This window comes from Candoia aspera, chromosome 5, assembly GCF_035149785.1.
Source record: "Candoia aspera isolate rCanAsp1 chromosome 5, rCanAsp1.hap2, whole genome shotgun sequence".
Lineage (NCBI taxonomy): Eukaryota > Metazoa > Chordata > Lepidosauria > Squamata > Boidae > Candoia > Candoia aspera.
Genome location: NC_086157.1, coordinates 25421956 through 25445574, shown reverse-complemented (window position 1 = coordinate 25445574; position 23619 = coordinate 25421956). Strand labels below are relative to the sequence as shown.

The 23619-nt window shown below is 38.0% G+C and overlaps 1 protein-coding gene across 1 annotated transcript in view; it reads right to left on the bottom strand.

The window, feature by feature from the left end:
* The window catches only part of FGF14 (fibroblast growth factor 14), a 116331-nt gene that overhangs the window by 3027 nt on the left and 89685 nt on the right, over positions 1 to 23619 (bottom strand). Inside the window, exon 4 of the mRNA XM_063304319.1 lies at positions 1712 to 1910. Coding sequence (XP_063160389.1) covers positions 1712 to 1910 — 199 coding nt within the window. The remainder of the gene's footprint in view (positions 1 to 1711; positions 1911 to 23619) is intronic.

Sequence of the window (23619 nt, the reverse complement as noted above, 5' to 3'; positions counted from 1 at the left end):
AAGGCTTTCACTTTAGCCAGGCTGGACGCTCTGCCCTCAGCAGTCCTTATTGGACGTTGTAAGTGTACTCCTATGCACCTTCGGTTATCTCTATGTGGTGATGGCTCAGTAGAAACTCTAAGCCATATGTTATTATACTGTCCCCTATATAATGACTCTAACCAGACCCTTATATATCCAATTTTGAAGAAATTTCCAGGTAGGCAGTGTGATTTCTATTTAATGCTGCTTCTTTCAGACAAGGACTCAAAAAACCTCCCAGGTTGCCCAGTTTTGGGCTACCATCTGCACAATATGCCACACCATTACTTAGGTTTAGAATTTGTTAAAATAGTATTTTATTTTGATTTATTTTAGCATTTTTATTCTTAATTATTTTTAGATCTTATACTTATTGTTTATTCTGATATAAATGTAATACTGTTATTACTAGATATTTTGATAGTATCTGGCCTTAGAGCTGTAATAAACTTGATTTAATTTGATTTGTTGGAATGAACACATATTTGTTTATTTATTTGATTGATTTATATGGTCACCAAACTCATAACTGTGACTCTGAGCTGCTATCATGGTGTTAAAACAGATACACAAAAAACAAAGTTTGTTTAACCAATTCCTTCTCAATTATTACTGCTAGGAAAAGTGGGCAAAATACAAAAACAAACCAGGAATAAGCCAGGACTGGTAAACCAGTAGTAAATCAATGCTTCAACTTGTGGTTAATTGACAAAAAAGGCAATTTTCCAAATGAAATGGGCTTATACTATGTCAAACAAACTAAATTATGGTTTACTGTGAAGTGCTAATTGTCACAGACATATTTATTGGTCACACAGTCAGCCAGATATTTAGACTGGATTTGGCATTTTTATCCATCTACCGAGTCCTTCCTAAGGACCTGGGATAGGCAGATGTTGTTGTTTGATGGTGTTAAAGGTATTGTTACAGGATGTAAGCTGTTCCAAGTAAAGCTGCCTTTTGCAATTGACTGGTGATGATGATGATGATGATGATGGAGAAGAAGAAGAAGAAGAAGAAACAACAAAGAAGAGCATATTGTAAACCAAATTTCCCAAGTGATAATATTTTTTCACTTCATCATGAACTCTGACTTTTCCTTTGGAATAACAGTATTTTATGTTGGACTTTCAAGCAAAGTGCTTCATATACATTATCTCAGAAACCCTTACAACAGCTCTATAAGAGAAGTTAATACTCTTCTCTCCCTGTGGTGCTCAAAAGGACTGAGGCTAAAAAGAGGCTGGTTTATCTATTGTTACTTGTTGGGGTTGCTAACAAGAATGGCATTTCATCTGGGGGCCTCCTTTTCATGTTCAGACTCTGTTTTGGAGATGCTGGGATTAGCTTTCAGAAAAGCTTCTCATATCCGTGCCCAGTTCAAACATTGCCACCAATTTTACTGTAAACCGCCCAGAGTCCCCTTTTTAGGGGGAGATGGGCGGTGACAGAAATGTGAATGAATGAATGAATGAATGAATGAATGAATAAATAAATAGATAAAAGTGCTTTTCGTACATATCCTTTTCAGATATGTAGACACAAAATATGAAGTAGGGAGGTATCATGAAGGACTGTTAGGAAATACATGCAAGTATGTCAATGTGATTATTGCTTGAAAGTCAACTTGAAGGGTGAAAAGTTCTTTGCAATGTTTCGATACATGAAGCTGGGTCAAAGCAATGCTTACCTTCCAATGGCTTCGGTAGAAAATGAGCTGCTGGTTTAGTTTTCTTCACTCTATTGCCTTTCATGACTTGCCCTTCCTTGTTGAGCCCCAAGAACCAGGCCCTACCCGACTCTTGCTGTCTGTAGAGCATCGACGAGTAGATTACATAATAATTTTCAAAAACAGACTCCTTAAACTTACATTCGGGTGTAAAAAGTTCCTGTGAGAGGAAAAAAAAGAGGTTAGAGGAAAATCCCAGCAAGTAGCTGTGGTTGTGGTTGGCTAGTATGCTGTTCGTGCAGTTTAATCCATGTGGTATTTGCCAAGTGCCACAATACTGGGCCTACCTTTGCAATTAAATCCATGTATTTTTTTTTTACTTATTGGGCACATCCATTAAATGAAATGAAGATCAGTTTTAGAGTGAAACAATGAATAACTATATAGTGGTGCAACTAGGTAATTGTAGACTCTGGATTTAAGGATCTCAAACCGTATTCATCCACCAAGTAGCTGTGCATATTATTCCACCTGTGAAGCATAGTGTTTATATTTCCCTTCTCCTGTTTAGTCCCATTCCGTCTTTGAACACTGTGCCCATGTTTCTGAAGTGTTAGATTCATAAAGAAAAAACCAGGAGCCAGAATGAAATGATGTTTGCTTTGCTGCCTGGATGCTAATAAATAAGCACATTTTGTTGCAGAACATTATAACATGCATTTAAAGTAAAAATGAAATCAGCACCTCTGACCATATGCAGAACAAATAGCTGCCCTATGACCAAGAAACATTTGAATTTTTTTTTTTTATCCAGACAGAAAGCTCACGCCTCCCAGCAACAGGGAGGGAGTGCTGAATTTTGGCTCCAGCCACAACCCTGCTTTTACAGGATTCTGCACTGGGGGAATCAACAAACATTTGAAATGTATCAATTAAAAGCATTATGACAGCAAAGGTGTCCATTTTTTAAAACTTTCTGTCCATTTTTCATTCTAAGAGAAAACAGGTGCCATGCAGTTGATTTATAAAAGGATAATCACTGAAGGTTACAAATGAAAAGTGCTTTATCAGAAGCATATTTCTATAGCATTCCTAGCAAAAGATTTTTAAAAGCTACAAGAACTTGCGCAAACTTGCTAAAAAGGATCCTTCACAATTGTGATTCATTGTCATTCAGCTGTATTTGGCTGCTCAGCAACCAGCTAGGAAGAAATATATCTAGAGCAAAGCAAAAGCTTAAGGTCTAAATCTCTCCTGTGCATTTACGTTTAAGAGACATTAAAGGTAATTTAAGGCTTTTTAATCCAATTCACTTAAAATCGTTTCTTTATTAACAATGGGCTGTTCTTACACTTGAAATGAAGAACTGGAAGTGCTGTAACTCAACAAGACTTCAGCTGAATTATTTTCTAAGAAAATTGTACACATTGAAAAGGAGTGAGTAAATTATCTGTACATCAGTTAACATTGCCATACTGCAGTTTCATGGACTACAGATGTATAATAGAAGGTATTTCACAGATATATCAAGGGAAAAAGTCATCAGCTGAAGGAGACATCTGTTTTTCTTCAAGACTGTGAAAAGTGAGAGGGGGACGTCTTTCTCCTCTCTGCCGTTACGAGGAAAGCTCAGAAAAGGTTATGGATAAGGTGCCCCTCATTAATGCTACCCAAATATTAATGGATGAGAAATTTGATACATTTTTCTTAATTACTGAGAGAGTACAAAATATCAGAAGGCTAGATCCCGTCAAACTGGGATACTTTATTTAATATAAAGAGACATGAATAAATGCAACTAGAATTGATTACATTTATGAGTTTTTATTAATTTAATGGAAGTTGCTTATCCATATGCTTGCTTCTATTGCAAATCAATAGGGTTTCCACATGCTTAATTCTGCCTCTATTATCTATGCATGTACATAAATAACTACAAGCATATTTGGAAAAATAGACAGTAAAGCCAGACTATTTGGTACTTAGTTCTAACCTTTGGTAGAACTAAGTACCAAAGGTTGATAATGTTTCCTGTTTCCTCAAAACTTTCAGAAAAATGAGTAACTACATGAACACTGCCACAGAGATGACAGTAGATACCAGTTTGAATAAAACCCTCTAAGAGAATCTAGAAAGACTTCCGTTAAACATAATGCGCATTTAAAAAAGTGTAATGCATCTATGAATCATTTTTAATGTCAATTCTTGATGACATACATAGATTTGAAGGATATTTTGTACCATAAAGAATTTCTAGACAATTCATATAAATCAATTGCCAAATCCTCTTCCCAAGTTGTATAAAGACTTCCAGAAGAGCCTATCGTGTTTGATATATGGGTCTTGCATATTAAAAGGTTCCTTTGGTTTTACTCCAGGCTTCAAATATTGTTGAAGATCTGATTGCATATGTCTCGGCATAAAGCAGATTGTAACTTGTGACCATTTCTTTGGCAAGATATATTCATCAGAGACAGATTTCCTATCAATAATCAAGTCTTTAAGCTTATAAAACAGCGACTCATAACCCTGTGGGGGAGTGAGTGTAATCAGGAAATTTCTGGGCAGCCAGAAGGGAGAAAAGGCAGGTGGCAGGGAGTGCAGCATCTGCCAGCTCTGGCTGCCAAGGAAGGCTGGGATTACCTGGTATTGCTCATGATGCATAGTTAATGGGAAAGAAGATTCAGGCTGGACACAGACACCCTTCGAGAGCTAGGGACAGAGTACAGCAAGTCTTGGGTAGCTGGTGTTAAAAATGGTGTCACACTATCTTCCTTGGCAAAGGGCATCCCTTCCCTGCTTCAGGAAGTATTTTACTTTTCCCCAAGGGAGTCTCTCAGATGTCCCCCCAGAGAGTAGAAGGGCTCTCCTATGATCCATTTCCTCCTAGAAGGGTTTGTTTAATTTTTATCCCACCTTTATTATTTTTACAAATAATTCAAGGCGGCGAAAATACCTAATACTCCTCCCACCTCCTATTTTCCCCACAACAACAACCCTGTGAGGTGAGTTGGGCTGAGAAGGAAGGACTGGCCCAAGATCACCCAGCCAGCTTTTGTGCCTAAGGCAGGACTGGAACTCTCAGTCTCCTGGTTTCTAGCCCGTTGCCTTAACCACTAGACCAAACTGGCTCTCTTTGGTTGCCACAAACACTGAGGTACCATGGCTTGAATGCATAAGAAGGACTGACCAGGGAATCCAGAATGCCCTGGAAAAAAGCTATTGGCAAGCTCTTGGATTTCAGAGCTGTTTCATTCCTTTGAACCACTTCCCCCTTCATCTTTCAGCTTCTTTCGCTTCCTTTTTACTTTCCTCTTTTCCTCTCCCCTGCCTTCCCCACTCCCCCACTCAAAGGCCCTTGTTATGAGGAGCCAAGAGGTGTTGACCAGGAACTTGGCAGGAGAGAACTGCACCCAGAAAGACAAAATCCCAGCCACTCGTCCCTCAATGAGAGATGGGAAGGCAAAGTCTGGTGCTTCTACGGACCAGTCTGTGTTATCAGAGGTGGGTTGGCCTGCCTAAGAGTGACACTTAGCCAGAAGCTTTTCTCCCAATTGGGGGAAAAACTTCCACACATAAAGGAAAGGGTATCTGATGGGAGTTGGCATCTAGACCTTCTCAAATACCAGGCAAAAGGAAGTGTACAACTGGAAATAATTCATGTTATCATTGCTATCAGTATCTTTATTGATTGGGGCCATAAAATTTATTATTTTAGGACAACAATGAGTCTGAGAACCGTTGCCATAAAGTCATCTGGCTTTCCATCCCTCAAAATGAATGTTTTCATCAATGTCTTTAGAAATTGTGTGATTGAAGAATCGGACAACGGAAGGACCAGCAAACAAATTGTTTCTTCTTTTTTCCTGGTTTTATTTTAATTAATTAGGCAAAACAAACAACAACAACAAAAGGCAAAAACAAAGAAAGGGAAAGGAATATATTTACATACAACTAGTAGACTTTGCACTAGAGTGAAGGTTGAAGTGAAAATATGATTACAAAAACAATTAAAAAGACAAAACTGTATCTATCTATCCTTCTCTCAAAACAAATTATTATATTTGTAGCCTTCCCTCTTTTTCTTCTCCTTTTTTCTCCAACTACTAATTACTACTTAAATATTTTTATACTATGCTTTAGACATCTGTAACTGCGAATTTCTGCTTAGATTGTTTTAATTATTCTTTCAACAGTTTCTCTTTTTCTTAAAAAACACCATATTCTTAGTGACTGAGCTTGCCTTGCTGTGTAATATGTTGCATATATTGGAACCATTCTGGCTTGAATTTGGTTAGGCTTCTGCTGTGAATGCATACAGTCAATGTTTCCATTGTATTCTCCAAGTTTTGTCTGGAATAGATATTGTTTCCAAAACTCTAAAAAAAAATTTAAAACATGGATTTTGATGGTAGATATTCATTTCTTAAAATGGGAGTCAAATGGTAAAGCCCAAACTGACTGAATGTACTATGCTAACTCAGTTTGTTCAAATCATATACAGTATGTGTTCTTAGCCATTGTTTTAATTGAAAACGTTCAAAATATTTTTTCAGATTTATCTAAGGCTACATTGTATTTTCCTAATAATATATGAGGTTCATGGCCTTTTTTATTATTATAGATTAATGATGAAGAAACATTTATTTGCATATATAAAACTATGTAATAAAGAAGGGGATTGGAAGTATTTGAAACAGGATCAGGATTTTAAGGAAAAACCAATCCTACTAATTATACTGTAACTATTCTTCGAGTAATTGCAAAGCAAAATGTTCCATTAGTTAGATTCTGTTTTAATCTTTTACAGAAGGGAGTCACAGTTAAGGTTATTTAATTGTGGTACTCTTTTGTAATAATTGCTCATAAATACCTAAATCCACCTAGACTAATATGGAACCACTATGTTATTTGTTTTTGCAACTTTTTATTAATATTAACATAGCATGTAATTTATCAAAACTGTATTTTAATCTTGCTTCTGTTGGGGACAGATCTCTCCATAAACCCCCTGCATTGCACAGCCCATGTATGAGAAGTCCTGTTTCCATGATTTCACCACCCATTCCAAAACTCTGGTCGGTGGGGATCAATAGCAGTCTCCTCAAGATGGTCATTCTGAGAAGACATGATAGCTACAGTATCTTCAAATACTGAATGGGTGTCACACACAAGATGAAGGTTTGTAACTCTAGGGCCGGAGCAGGAAAGGAATGGTCGAAAATGCAAGGAAGTAGATTTCTGCTGAAGGTTAAGAGTGACATTATAATGAGAAGAACTGGACAACTGAGAAGTAGGTATTTCTCAGCATGGGGATGGTCACGGGTTCTTCTTCATACCCAGGGTTTGATTGTTTCAGGCTCAAAATGATCTCCCCAAAAGCACCGCACTCTACAACACTTAAGAGTTTTTATATCTCCCCTTATAGGTTGGAGAGGTTTTTTTATTATAAACAAACTATTTACAGTATAAAGGTGTGTACTGTATGACTATATGACTAGCTGATATCTAACAATTCTAGCTTATTACTAATTAACCTATATTGCTGATGGACTTAAACTGTACAACGTTCTTCTATCCTTAACTTACTATGTTCTGTACAACTACTTCTGTTCTGTACTAATACACATATAATCTAACTGTACTTATTTTGCTACTGTTACTACTTGCCTACTGCTACTATAGCTAGTATAGAGAGCTTCTGTTATTGGGCAGTTTGCACACACTTGTCCCTTCTCACTGGTTTGAAGCAGGCCTTTGCTTCATCGTGTTGTTTCCTCAGGACCTCCCAAGTCTCTGTGGGGAAAACAAAGACTTTTCCGTTCCTCTGGTCGCTTTCTTTCTTTCTGGCTGCTGCAAGACCTCCGAAGAGGCCGTCTCCACAATCTCCTCTATTTCCTCTCGCCTCCTCCCCCAGTGGTTACAAAGCTGAGGCTTTTTATCAGCCGCTCTTCCCTCTCTGCCACTGGAGGAGATTTGAAATAGGAGGGAGGGAGGCAGCACAGGTGCCTGTGATTTTTCAGGCAGCCTGCTCTCCCACAGGGATATCTGTTTACTGAACGTATCTATTTAGGTAGTCATCTGTCAAGAATGCAGTGGTTTTAAGTTTTGGAGGTCCAAATCCAATGGCCCTGACTCTTCAGCACTTCATGACCTATAACCGCTAGGGAGCAGTAAAAGGTAGATCGATAGTTAAGGATTTGCTCCGGGTCCCCTCTTTGTCTAGGGATGCCCACTGTTCTGCCTAAGGGATGTGGATCACTTTTTTCTGCCTTCTTGCCAGACACCCACACACAGAGCACATGCTTTTGGACTGCCTACCTAGTAGAATATAGTTAACTATATAGTAGAATAGATAGTAGAATATAGTTAACTGGGTGCTAGGCTTTATCCCTACAAGGTATTTCTTGTAAAGAAATCTCCTTTCATATTATAAAACGTGGTTCACTAATAATTTTTAAAGTCAGATTTCTGCTGTCAGGAACACTTACAGTATATGCACATAGACAGTGTTTTACCTCCAATAGTAAGATTCCCACACCAAGCAGAGAACAGTAGTAGGTTACTGTCAAGGTTTCTTTTAACTCTAAATGTTATTATGCTGTGATTCTTTACTGTTAATAATACAGTTTCTGGCTCTGTGTTTTGTTTTTACTCTTTCATCTGTAAAAGTCCCAGGAACAAATGGAATATGACAAATTCTGAATCAGAGTTTTCATCTTCTGCTCCTGTCAACAATAACAAAGAAGCACACAAGTTAAGGAAATTTTATCTACCCACACATTGTCTGCCTCTTGCTTAACACTTTGTAGACTTACAACATTTTAGAGACACCCACAGTCTGCCTACAAATTATTAATTTAAAAAATTAAGTAATTTAGATCTCTATTGAATACTAGCTGATTCAATGTTCTCTTATAAGAACAACAGACCTGATTTTGAAATAGGATCATCAAATGGATTTCTTTAGCTCTGACTGGAATAACTATTTTTTTAAGTTTCGTAGGCCATAACTAAATAAGCAACGTGTTCTTATTAAAGGTACTTTCAGATGTTGCTTTTATATCATTTGAGGGCAGTGGTGCGCTGGAGCCAGCTTGTACCAACTCACAAGAACTGATTGTTGTATTTTATGGAATTTTACAAGCCTGTTGAGAGCAGAGCAGAGCAGAGCAGCAACAGCTAGTGTGCTGATCACCTGTTTGGTGGCTAGCAGCCTGCCATGGTGATGTAATGGAGCCAGCAGAACCAGTTGCTATATTTTGGAATCAGGTTTAGGGCATTATTTCAGCATTATCCGTCAGGTCATAGCAATTGGTCTGAAGTTCATCCTCCTTTCAATATATGAAGAAGGATAAAGAACAATTGCTGTACGAGATACGTCTCTTATTCTTCTTCAGAGTAGCTAGAATGGAGGAAACATTAACTGGAAAGCCCTTTTGGATATTCAATCCAAAACTGATTTGCAAGGATTTAATCTTTGGCAGTGTCTGAAAAATTAACACATAGAAGAAGTGTTAAAAGAGTCCAAGCTGAACAACACTTTGTTCAAATGTTGCTTCTCTTTTTCTCTTATACCAAAAACAGTTGCTTGAGATGCATCCTTATTTCATTTTTACCCAGGTCATGTTTACTGGGGCTATCACTTATGATAGTAGTTGTTTTATAAGCTGCATTAAGAAATATTTTCTTTTGCATTTGCTCTTATCAATGTTTATTTTAATTATTTGAGGACTTTTTATTTGTTAAAGTGTATGCACTTGTACAGTATTTTTTAAATTAAATAATATCACATAATGATAACAAGTACCTTATGTCACTGAAACAATCCTATCCTTCAGTATAATCTCAGACTGTTTTTAGAGCACAGCATTAAGCTGTGAGATAATTCTAGGAGATAATTCTAAGTTCCTATATAATTATGCAGGAAAGATGGTACACAACAGATACCTAAAGTTTGTTAAAAAGAATGATGAACTCAATTAAAATGAAAAGCAGGAAATGGGAAAATACAAAATTATCATAGCTTAGAATTGCAGCCACTAAGATGGTTTTACTCCCTGAGTTGTTATTTTTATTTCAACTTTGACCAATTCATTTATCTTCATTAACTCTTAGACAATAGCAAAAAGTGTTTTATTATGAGGTTTTCCATTTATGAAATATTGTATGGTTATTGGCAGAGGTGGAAACAGATCTGGGTTAAAATGGAAGCCCCAGAAGAATGCTGCTGGCATATGAAAAACTTCTTCTTCCTACCGATACTGTTAAAAGGTTTAAAGCTGATGACAATTGTTTTTCGAGTGTTAGTTTTAAAATCTCGGCCAAATTGCTAAATTCTTTAGCTGCCCTTGTTCTCCTCTTATTTCTATTTTTAGCCATACTAAATTCCCTATACCCATTACCACATTTTATAAACCAAATATCAATCAGAAATTATATAGACTGAAGGATTTTTATCATCCTGGCAATCCTCTTAATTTAGAATTGTCCTGTTCAGACTGAGAGGCGGCCAGACAGAATTACAAAATAATTCTTTATTTTCAACAACTATTCACATTGGAAGAAAGTCCTTAGTAAGTTAAATAATCAAGTCCACCTAGGCAGTGAAAGGCAACAAGGTAAGGCAGAACCAGTTCTTGGCTATACTGCAGGACGAGGCTCTGGACTGGAGGCAAGAGTAAGTTTGGCAGAAGCGGCAAGGCTTGGCACAGCTGAAGCGAAAAGACACTCAGAGCTGGAGGCAAGACTAGGCATGGTTGGAGTGACAAGACAAGGCTCGGAACTGGAGACAAGACTAGGTGTGGCTGGAGCAACAAGACAAGACTCAGGACTGGAAGCGAGACAAGGCGCAGCTGGAATGACAAGACAAGGCTCAGATCTGGAGGCAAGACTCAGCACGACTGGAACAGCAGGACGTGGCTTGGAACTGGAGGCAAGACTAGGTGCAGCTGGAGCAGCAGGACTTGGCTCGAAACTGGAGGCACAACTAGGCACAGCAGGAACAGCAAGAAGATGCTTGGAGCTGGGAACAAGACTGGGCTTGGATGGAGCGACAAGACACAGCTGGGATCTGGAGGCAGGGCTGGATCTGGCTGGAATGACAGGTAAAGACTTGGGGCTGGAAACAGGACGGGACTTGGCTGGGGCGGTAAGACACAGCAGAAATCTGGAAGCAGGGCTGGATCTGGCTAAAGTGGCAAGATGAGTCTTGGAGCTGGGAGCAAGGCACAACTCAGTTGAATCAGGGTGTGAGGAAGGAGGATCCTCAGAGGCAGGAGAAGGTGGCACTGATTCCATATCGGCTACAGGCGAGCCTCCGTTTCCTGGCAAGGACTCTTCCGTGAACACTGGCAGCTCAAAGGATTGGTTGTCTCTGGCAGGGCCACAACTAGGGGAGGGCAAGGAGGGCATGTGCCCCGGGTGCCGTGCTGGGGGGGGCACCAAAATGAGCACTGGGGGGGCACCAAAACGGGCATGGAATCCATGTTTGTCCTGGGTGACACAGACCCTAGTTGCGGGCCTGATCTCCGGCAACTTGCTCTTTGCTCTGGTGCCTTTTTATCTCATCCTTTTTACGTTGTTTCTCCTCTGTAGCCAAGTGGGCTACCTTCTGCCTAGCACACTTCTCTGCTCTCCTCTATCGAGCACTGATTGGAAGATTCAAACCTTCCACTGGACTCTGCCCAATCAACATCTCCAAATCTTCCCACTCTGCTGAGTTACTCCTGCTTTCTGTTTCCCCAAAACCCCAATAAGTTTTGTTTTCCCTTCCTGATTCAGCATAGGTTTTGTTTTCCAAGTCTGATTCAGACTCAACAGACTCAACCCTTACACAAATTGATAATTAAGGAGTTCACTTCTTCAAAATGTGCTTGCCTATTTCAGTTACAGTTTAGATAATTTCTTCTTAATTTAGAAAGAAAAGCTCAAGCAAACAGACCCTTGACAAGTTTTGAAGTAGTAGTAGTGCATCTTTCAATAGCAGCAGTATTGAATCTTTCACATTCATCTAAAGGCCTTGTCTCTATATAATATCACAGAACAAACATACCAGGCTCTCATTGATCCAAAAATGGCTTGGGAAAAAGATTTTCAACAAGAAATTAAGAATCAAGAGTGGAATTAGAGATGGAAATAGAAACCAGTGTCACCATGCTCAGCCCAAATTAAAGAAAAAATTCTTAAACTATTGCATGGATGATATACGACTCAATACAAACTAGCATGCCTGAACAAAAACAGCTCCTCTTTTTGCTGGGATGGTTGTGAGAAAAGGGAACTTATTTCCACTTGTGGTTGTAGCGTCCCCATTTCTTTTCCTTCTGGTCTTAGGTGTTTTTGGAGATTGGCAAAGTTAAAAATCAAAGAGTTAATCTGCGTCCACATCTTGCTTTGCTGAATAAATGTTTAGGGTCTACTGCAAACATTTAACAGATTAGTGGCATTTTTTTAAAGAAATTGCCACTAGAATCTCCATAGCTAAACACTGGAAAGATAAAAATTATGATGTTGGAGCTCTGGTACCAAAATGTTTGGCATATTGCCACAGCTAAGAAATTGACCAACACTCTTAATCTGTGTTCTGGTCAAGTTAAAGTTAAAGCCTTCTAAAATATATGGTCGGATTGTATATCTTATGCTAATCAAGGGAACCATAATTGTTTTATGCCAGATGAATATATTAATGTGTGGGAGGAATATTGAGGAATTATTAATGTGTGATTTTATGAATTGTTTTTCTTGTCTACTTTTTTAAACTTTATATGAATATGTTGAATTTTATTCCACTGTTTATAATTATTGTAAATTTTTTAGAAATATTTTTTAAAGAAAAGAATAATTTTATTATTTGATTAAATAATTTCTTGTTAGGGAAATCTTAGTATGACATGCACTATCACACACTCAGTGTTGATTTAAACAGGGATTACTATTTCAAGTATATCGTACTAACGTTTTTACTCATGAAATTATTTAACATAATATATATATATATATATATATATATATATATATATATATATATAATGAAACCATATATTTTGTATTTTTATGGATAAAATAATGTACATAGAATGGGATTATGGTTGAAAGAACTGTTAGTGAACTAATTATCCTACTTCCCCTTGTCTAAGATGTTCAGTAAAGATATCAGAGAAATTCATACCTATTTGAATAAGGGAGGATTGTTGATATAAATATATTTTATCTACACCAAAAGCATTGATTTTAGTACACTGATTTGTTAAAGCAGATGGCTTGAATTTAATCTGATTTGTGGATTCACAGTTTGGTTAAGCTGATACATTTTGATATAAACTGATTTAGTCTAAATTGATTCTGCAGGACTAAATCTCTCTAAATTTCAACAATTTAGCTTAACTGGGCTAAGGATAATCACCTTACTGTCAATGGAGCATAATATGTTTAATTCTGATTACCAGTGTGTACATTGGGCTTTCCTTGACATTAATATGCTAGATTGACTTGGGATACAGTCAAAGCAACAGAGACCACATATTGTACTGCAATCAGTGAATTTTAATAGCATTCTGGGCATTGCAATGTGCCCAAAGAAAGGATATTTGATTGAATTATGGTCTTTGTACAATGCCAAATTGCAATCACATACTGCACATTTTGAAAAAAGAGGTATGTCAGATGCAGCTGTAAGTTCCCATTTAGGCCATTAATATACCACTGCAGCAACAGAAACACGCATCTTTGTATCAACTTTCCTCCAACCTCACATATTGTAATTTCTTAAACTTCAAAGGGAATGGTATGAGAATCAGAGAGGATGAGATCTCAGATCTTTAAGTCAGCCATTCACTACCATGTGCCTTAAAATACTGTATAACTACTATCACGTTCATACAGCTGCTTGGGGATTCTGGGAACTTTGCCCAACACCTCTGAAAGACACCATACAGGTTACTCTACAACTCCTGAAGAACAAATGGAAGTGAGTCTGTGACTATTAATGATACAGCACATGCTTGCATGGACAAATCATAGATTTATGATTTTTCCAGTTGAAAGGTTTCAGGGCCAAACTGTATATGGCATCAACAATGTGAATGAAATGCAATAGGTTAGAAGATAAACAACAACAATAAAGCCTTTGCATCTGAGAAAATATAAGCCTTGGGCAGTGGTGATTTTCATTAAGACTACAACTTTCTGCAGTTGCAAAGCTGCTGGCATATATTTTGTGCAATTACAGAACAACTAGTTTAACCCTCAGAGCAAATTAAAAACAATAACAGCATTGCCATAGGGCTTGGAGAGCTGCTGCCAGTTAGATTAGATCACCACCTTCTTGATCTTTCGTACTAAAACTCAGAATTTTCATTGTTTGTAAATTTTGGGTTGCAGCATTTCATTTATTTGCTGCTGCTTTTTGACATAAATTCATCCTAGAAACTGGCTCTGTATGTCTATAATAATAAAAGCTCTCCTTATCATTATGTTCTCAATCAAACTGGCTGCCTGTATTATAGCTGGGAGAGGTAAAATAGTTTTTGTGAGATAAGATGCTTGGAGTTCTACTTTAGTTTACACTCTTTGTTATTGGCATAACACACTTCTGCAATAACTTAGTTTGTCACAGTCAAACCACAGCTGATACTCGTGCTGTATGCTTCCGTTAAAAAAAAAAAACTCCTACCCAATGTTTATGGTATAAAATTTAAAATTATCAGAAAATTATGTGCTGCTCACATATGTGCAGCCTCCTGCGTTGCCATCTCACCCAGATCTATACTCTTCTATCTGTAGCTACTGTATATGCCACCTTCTAATTAAGTACTGAGAAGTATCCCTACTTTACTACCTCCATGAAGTAACATCCTTCATCTTGTCCAACCACTTGTACTTGCATGGACCCTACAAATCCAGCTAATCATGATTTATAACCTCACTGCCTCAAACAGAAGTTGGTAGAAACTAAAGAGAAAAATAATTCGGCTTTTATTATCTGCTTGTTCTTTAGGTTTTTCTCTAAGAGAGAGAGGATCTTTTGTGGAGTCTATTCTTTGGTTCATCATCTTGTTTCATGATTCATGAGATATTGCTACCATAGCATTTATTTACATTTTCTTTAAGAATAAAAGAGCAACAAAACGAAGGAATTGACTCACACAGAAAGGCTTTCTTTCTTATCATTCTCAGATGAAGTGAGGCTAAATCTCTTTAAAATTGTGGGAGATAAATCAAGTGTTTTAATATATCTCTATTTGGAAGCAGTCCTTATTCGTTGTAAACTTCTTCTGGCCAGCAGAACCTCCTCTATTATTGTTGGAAATTGGGGGCACAATCTCCCTCCAAACTGAGGCATTGAACACACAAAACCATATGGTAACATGGCTATAACATGTTACTATTGCTTACAAAATAAAGCCCCCACTCCCCAAAGTCCAGCCTCTCATTTGGCATCACTTCCTTGATATGCCCACTTTAATAAGGAACCAAAGTGATGGGAGATAGTTGAAACAAAGCCGCCTTCATTGGCATGCACAACTTCAGTGACCACTGGGCTCCTCACTGAAGGAATGCAGAAGAACCCCAGACAAAGCAAGGTTATGGGTTATATACTTTTGGTTTGTTACATAAGAATGGTAAAGAAAATATTAAATTATACTATGACCTCTATAGTTGGAATGTATTGGATAATACTTAGGGGATAAACTTACTACAGTGTCCCTACATTCCTCTAAACCAGAGGAGAACCTTTCGGATGTATAGACTTCCACTCTCAGAATTCCCCAGCTGCCTGGAGAATTCTGGGAGTTGAAGTCCACACATCTGAAAGCTGCCAAGGTTGAGAAACACTGCTTTAAACTAATGGGGTTTTATTCCTACCGGAGATACTAACACCATGTACCATAAATAATGGCATTTATTGTGACCCTATGCTGCCTCCTTTCACACCATGAAAAAGTCAACAGTCTGATTTTTGTTATCTGTCTCCTTTCCAGGGTCACAGTTCCGGCTGCCTGCTTTTCACACTCATAATTTACTTATACTTAAACCACCTTCAGCATCATACATGTTCTTACACTTCCACAAACTACAGCTATCAGGATTCCCCAAACCCTTGCAAGTATCTCCCATATCTACCAAAGATTGACCATCTCAGCATTACATGCTGCTGAGTCCAAAGTCCAAAGACTTTTCTTCAAGAGTCACACATTTCCACTCCTGATCTTGATTGCTGGGGAATTTGTTTCTAAACTCTGTTATTAAAATAGAAATGTTTCTTGATGGCCAGCTGACAGGCAAGGGAGGTAATTACCTGGGAGGTATTCCTCATTTGTAATTCCACAACATTTGAAAGGATATTTATTGAAGGATAATGGAACAAGAAGTGAGCTGCTTTATATGAAAGTGAGCTATCAGCCACAATAATAATGCTTCCCAAGAAACCAAAAAAAAAAAAAAGAAAGGAATACCCAGACAGAAGAACTACCAAACCTTCTTTCTGAAGTATAATTAAATTTGGGAGAGAATTTATTTATTTAGTTATTACTCAAATTTAGCCACTGCCCATCTCCCCCAGAAGGGGGACTTTTCCATTTTCTTTTAACTCCATCTGTCTTCTAATTCCAGGAAAACGTACAGCTAAGATACAACTATTTAGGAGTAATCACAGAAGAGTCCTAATATTCTGTGATTACTTCTGAATAGTTATTCCTTAACTGTAAATTTCCCTGGGGCTTCTATGGAAAAAAACCACTCATTTTTCTTTCCTTCATTTGTTGCCATTCTTGACTGAAATAACTTTTTCATATTTTTATGACTGGTAGTGAAAGTCTGCTTTCAGTCATCAACCTTCTTGTTGTGCAGAGTTTTCATCCTTTGTCATTCCCTATCATGATAGTTTCTTCTGAAAGCCACACGGATATTTTCTTCTTTGAAAATGTGGGAGTATATATCTCTCTCTCTTATTTCCTCCTGTAGTTTCCCAGTTCTTCTTCACATATGTTGAATATACTGAATCTGCTGCTTATATTGATAATATATTCTAACTATACTGTATATGCTGTAGGTCTAATCTTGCTGAGACACATACTCTCTTTAATTTTCTACGTTTATTTTAATCAGTATATTTAACACCAATGATGCCTAGCCTGTTCCACAATCTGCTCCTTGAACTGGCTGACTGAACTGCACTTCTCCATCTTCTTTTCCGATTATATAGTCAGTTTGATTCCAAATATTTATTTGGGGCCGTCCATGTGTAAAGTCAGAATTTAGGTTGCTTGAAACAGGTATTGAGAAAAACAAAAACTTCTCAATTAACCTATCTCCTGCATTATAAATTATAATCTTTCAGTATTCATACTGTTTCCCCTTCTATAACATTTGATTCAGAGGGTGCAATGCAGGTGCTATATTAGGCAAACAAGTAGGGTAATAATCAAGAACTGATTCTATGATACAGTATATGCAGCAGTCACAGTGTTCTCTTTATCACTTTTATTTTGTCTATTTTGAGTGGTGTGGCTCATAGACTATTTGCTATGAGTCCAATGCTTTTGAAAACCAACATTTAAAAAACTTGTGTCATGTTTTTCAGGTAGTTTTTTCATTGGTTCCTGCAGCACTGATACCAATGAAGTAACAGCTACAAGTGGAGTACTTAATCCATGGCCTCTCTCCCAGTGCTGGTAAAATGGCCAACCCAAATATTAATTGGAACAATCCTTTTTCTCTGAGATGATGTTAAGAAGTTACCTTGAATGTTCTTCTACTTCTGTTGGAAGAAATGTCTGTGCCAGATATAATTGACTGAACTTTTCTTTTGTTCAATAAAAAGAAAATATCTTCAATCTCAGTTCTGCCTGAACTGTATTACTGTATTATAGGTATTACTCATTCACTGCAGTCCACTTTAATAGGTATGACTGTTTCTACTAGTTGATCTCTTTCTTAGATATTGCTTCTCAAACACACAGTGGTGCCAGCTGGCCTTTCACAAACCCAGGTTTTTGCTCCATCTATCAAAATGATGTTGACCTTGATAATCTTCAGGTGTCTAAGGCCCTTCAAATTACAGGTGCAGCTCTCCATGAAAGACCTTCTAACTGCTGTTGAAACGTAGGTTTCTGATATACTGTATCTGGAGAGTCTTAATAGATTATCAGAGTGGATATTCCGCAGCATTGCTCTTTGTAAAATAATGCTGATACTTTTTGTGGTGCCATATAACACTCAGAATTATGAGTTTGATCATTGCTCTGTGCATAATCACCAAAGGGCATTTTTCTTCTGTGAATATTTTCAGTAGCATCACAGTTTTATTCAACTACACATTTTTGGGAAAAAAAAACCCTGAGAAATGACAGATTCAGACAAGCTTATAGCTAGTTCGACCTTCAGCTTTTTTTTTTTTTTACTAATGATGCTATAAATAATAATTCTTTATCTCCAACTTTAATACCAGACACTTCCATATATGCAGAATTCAGTGTATCTAAATCCTCTGCATAGTTTCTTTTGTCTAAAGAGTCTTGAATTCTTTGCTTTATTTTGCATAGCTAACTTATACCCTAATTATATATGACCCTTCTTACTGTAGTATCAGTAATCAAGTTGCTAACCATTGGTTTACCACAGTGACATTATATTTTGTTGTTCCTTATTGCTTGCAGTTCCTGAGATGTGCGGAGTAAAGATTCCATAGAAGAAGGTGTCTCTATAAACTTTTTAAAAGTGAGGTTGCTAGTGTGAGAAGACACTTCTGAATTGTTTCATCTCAGGCCATAATCCAGTTGCTTTTCAGAGCCATTGTAGGGTGTTTCCCCAACTGCAGTATTCTACCAGTCTGAAGTACACCACTAGTTGCTGTTCAGATTCCTGCTGATTATTCTAATGAAATCTGAATTGCTCTATATGTACAAGGGCTTGACTGAAAAATATATTTATAGGGTCACTATTTCAGCAAAGGCTTTTCAATATAGCTTATCTGGGTAGGTAAAACTCTGTAGAAGGCCATAAGGCAGAATTTTGGCCCTAGATAATTCAACAAGTTTTGTTTCCTCTGAAGGAAATGAAGTATCATGTTGTATGAAACGTGATTCTAAGTCTTCAGTACATCTGGACCAATCTTGTACAATATTATCATGGATCCATATGCTCCCTCTAGACCCCATCTGTCAATTAAACTCTTATCATAGCCTGACACTCAAACCTTCCTGTGCCCTTTCACTACAAGAGGTTGGTACTTTAGACCAGTGGTTCCCAACCTTTTTTGCACCAGGGACTGGTTTTGTGAAAGACAATTTTTCCATAGACCGGGGGGTTGGTGGGGATGGTTTTCCTTAGATTCACAAGGCACACGTCAGGCACTAGGACCGGCATGGAAACCAGCAGGTTCAGGCAAGGAGCTCCAGCCTGGTAACAATTGGAGGCTTTGGCAGCAGCATGGATGAAGCTTCGCTCACTCCCCCCACCCCCCGCTCACCTCCTGCTGTGCGGCCCAGTTCCTAACAGGCCACAGACTTGTACCAGTGCATGGCCTGGGGGTTGGGGACCCCTGCTTTAGACCTAATTTAAAAGTTCCTATCTGGCCTGCCACTCTACTGAGATAGACTTGCACTTTTCAGTTAAGTTTGTGGACAGCTCTTAATAGACACCCATTGAACAATATGGAAATTCCATTTCCTCAACAGTGATGGATCTTATCCAAGATTTAGAGTCAGAAGTATATACTGGTTTATGAAGAAATATGTTTGGCTGCTAAAAACTAATCTAGAGTAGTAAACTGTCTTCTAGAGGCAGGTCACAGAACAGACACAACAGGGATTATCCCTACAAGTGGGACTGGGAAAAGTGGAAAGAAAAATCTCCCTATACACCATGGTCTAAATCAGCCTGTTAAGACTCTCTTTGAACAATATATACCTGCTAAAAAAATATACCCACTAAACCTGGCTACAGAATTAATTCATTTTGGGTGGTTGTACAAACTCTGAAACATAAACTTACCAAGTAGGCCTAGAATGGATTTAGGCATAAACTAAGCAAGCTATAGCTTAGGACCTCAAAACGTCAGAATTTTTTTTTCATTTGTTACATGTATGGAAGTAAATTAAGCCTTCCTGTATGTCTCGTATGGTTCTAATTAACTGATTAAGAGCTACTTTGTTTCTGTAGGCATTCACACCTACTATGCAAAGAGGACTCTTCCCCGCTCCATCACGGGTTTGTTATGCAACTGGGTGACATTCTGGCCACACTCAATTGCTACAGAGCCTTATTCTAAGTTGGCACATTAAATAGAGTCTCTACAGCTTCCTGTAGTTTAAGGCCTGACCATGTCTAAATCTCATCCTGCTTGCCCCAGGAATAGAGAGGTTTTGGCTTTCTGTGATATCTGTTGTATTTGAAGAGTGCTATCATGCTCCCTCTCCCCTTCTTAAAGCAATACATTTTCTGTCCCTTCAATCTTTCCCCAGGGGTTTTATTTTCTAGTCTTATAATCTTCCCTGCCTTTCTCTTAAACCTGTTGTTCCTTGTCTGCCTGTCAAACTGGCAGTCCCTGGGATTTGCCAAAGTCATGCCTTGTCAAGCATTTAGTATTGCCTAAAATACTGCCAATGAAGAAGAGACTAGAGCTTTTCTCTTTCTCATTCCTTTTAAATCTAGGACTTAACTTTAAAAATGCTAAATCTTCTGGTTAGAGAATCAATTGCTATTACCAGTGTGTCCACAGTCCCTGAAGTGTTGGAAACCTAACTGACATGGGATCCCCCCCACCTTGTTTTTTCTTTCATTCCGAGCAGAGGTACATGATCTGCTTGTTAAGAGTTTGCAGCAGATTCAGATAAACCTTCAATCTCCTAACAGAAATTAAGACAGGCCTTTCATTGCTCCAATGCAAAGCAGGAGCACCCAAATGTATTGATATGTCGTATGGTGTACTACATTTGCTAAATTTGTGGTTATTGTTTTTAAACTGTCATCTCTTCCTTTTCTTTCTTGCCTTTCAGGTTTACTAATGTTTTTATCTCTGTGTAGTTATCTTCTATATTATCTTGTGTATTTCAGTATTTCCAACAAATTCTAGCATTACACCTCTTCCTTCTACTGCTTCTCTGAGCATGCACACCCTCATCTGATTCTGCTGTCAGGACTCAGTGCAGAATGGAAACCATCTTTGGTTTCAGTCCTTTTTTACAAATATGAGTTCCAGCAAACCAGTCAACATATTCTATCATGTTATACCACTGATATAGCTGAAGAATCATTTATGTGTTAGATTTAGATTCCCCTTTCATTTAGGAAGTCAATGAGCCATACATATCACTTCCTCTCCCTGTTTCTTTCCCCCAATAATAACCCCATGAGGTAGAGTGTGGTTAATGAGAAATATTGGCTTAAAGTCACCCAGTGAACTTCCATGGCTGAGGATGAATTTGGACTGGGGTCTCCTGGGTGCCAGTCCAACACTTTAATCACTATGCCACACTGACAATGACAATTCAAGATGTATTTAGCCTGTGTTTTGCAATTCTTACTTCCCAGACAATATATAACAGTGTATCACTCATATACCTCCTGTTATCGCACCAAGTTCTCCATTCACAAAATATCTGTAATACAGGGACAGATTATCCACTAATGATCTATGTGCCAGAGATGGTAGCAAGTTCAAACTGTATACTTTATTAAAGTGTTTGCATACATCATACTATTGGCTTAGTAACTAGAAGTGTTTACTTATTTCTTCAGAAATATAGCTTTTTTTGGTCCTGTTAATGCTTTATTCTGAGTACTCAAACTATTTTATTTATAAATGCACACAAACATTTCATCTATATTTCATGTGCTCAGGTGTTCACATATAAACAAATTTTAAACAAATGACACCGAAATGTCATTTGGATTATTGTTGTTGCATTTTCAGTTACGTATTGTGATTTCCTTCTCTAAATGATGCACATTTATACTATACCTCCATAGTATCAGGTACTAAGCAGTTTCATTTTAGCAACAACACAATGCAGCAAATCACCATTCCCATTTATAGCCTTTGGGTGTCATTGGCAGAAATAAGTATACAAATCCAACAAATATACTGTATTCAGGAGAAATATTCTTTGCTCCTGCTACAACTATTGCCATTATTTCTGAAATTAGAAATTAAGAGCAAATGAGAGAGACTTTTGGATCCGGGTTTTATCAAATGATTATTGTGCTTTTGAAGATGAATGGCACACCAATAGACTGGCATCTTGGATCAGCATAGCATAAAATTTAACTGCTCATCCTCATGCTAGCCATTGCCTGGATCACTTTATGAGAAGCATCGTTAGTTGAGCACAACCAGCTATCACAACAGGTGTGCCATAATTCCTATGCAAGAGGCATTATTTCTAAGCTACTTTTTCATTGCAAGTTTTCATTTATTATTGCTGGGAATGTTAGGACTTAACTTACTGGACATCTTAGATACTTTGTCTTAGCTTTAACACAGAAATGGTATCAACATAAAACACAAATTATTTTGTTGAAACTATATGTAGTGCAAATACTATGTTCCCCTTGAACTACTTGGATGTATGGGTCTGAAATCAATTGGCGTGATATATTCCCATATTTTTCAAATACTGTTTGGGATCATCATAGGAGTGCATACATTACAGGGACTTTTCCTGACTAGCTTTACGGACTCATCCTCATACCCCCTTAGTACAAATATGCTCCAGCCACTGTTTTTATATGACATGTCCTTCTGCAGAGGAAAGTATCTGATGCGTACTGTCTGAAGTATGCATCAGATCTTACACAGCATCCCAATGTACAGTACAATGTTTGTGTTCTTTTCGAAGAGTGTCAGAACTGATTGTTGAAGATACTGTAGATTTAGCATTCTTTTGCAAGACTGTTCTTTTGGTTGTCTCGAGAGAGTGCTAGTCTGACTGCACAGAAGGTTGATTTAAACTAGAAAAGAGACCCAGGTTCTGCCAACTGTATGCTACTGATTTTGTCACCAGGGAGTACATTAGAGGTTTTCCATAGCTTTTGCTGGCAAGGAGTTTTACATGGTGATGCTTCTTACTGTTTTTATTACTCTGGCTGGGGCTGGGAGCACCGTTTTGCCTACTCACCAGCTATTTCCGAGTGCTGCTGGCCATGGCTGTTTACTGAAGCACTGGCATGCCCTGGCAACAATATTTATTTGTACTTCAAATTTAGTCACCACCCATCTCACTCAGGGAGCGACAATAGCTGAGGATGGAGCTTGGCCATTATTGATTGCTCCCTCCTGCTTCCCTCCATGCCCCTGTTCCATGCCTGTTAACCCTATTGACAGATCACAGGCATGGAGGAGGGGCACAGGTTGAATGGGAAGGAGCGCCCCATGCTCTTTGCAACCTTTCTCTGTATCTGCAACCCATTACCCATATTGATTTTAGACTCAGGTGTAGTCCTTTTTCAGAGGACCACTAGACTCTATACAGAAATAGTCTGAAGGGATGGACAATTTGATGAGTAGCTAAACCAGTTGTTCAAAGCATCCATCTACATTCACCCCAGTCTGCTCAACTCCACACTGAGGATATAAATTGATAGCTGTTTCTCCCACTAGCAGAGATGAAATCAGACTGCGGGGATATGAAATCAGAGATCCACCAAATATGTTCCATAACTTGTCTGGCAATGGAACTGCAACAAAACTAGAAACATGTACCACATTTGGCCCCAGGATTTTGCAGCATCACTTCTGCCAAGAGAAGAGATGACGCCATCCCTTTTTGATGAGTTGTGCCAGTAAAGAGTCCTATCATAAACTTTCCAGCCTACAGCTGGGAAAGAATTCAGTCTGTGGTCAAACACATTTAAAAGATTTCAGGCTGTGGGAGATTGGTCTGAATCAATTATTTTGGAAGAATGGGCTGTAAAAACTCATACGCTTT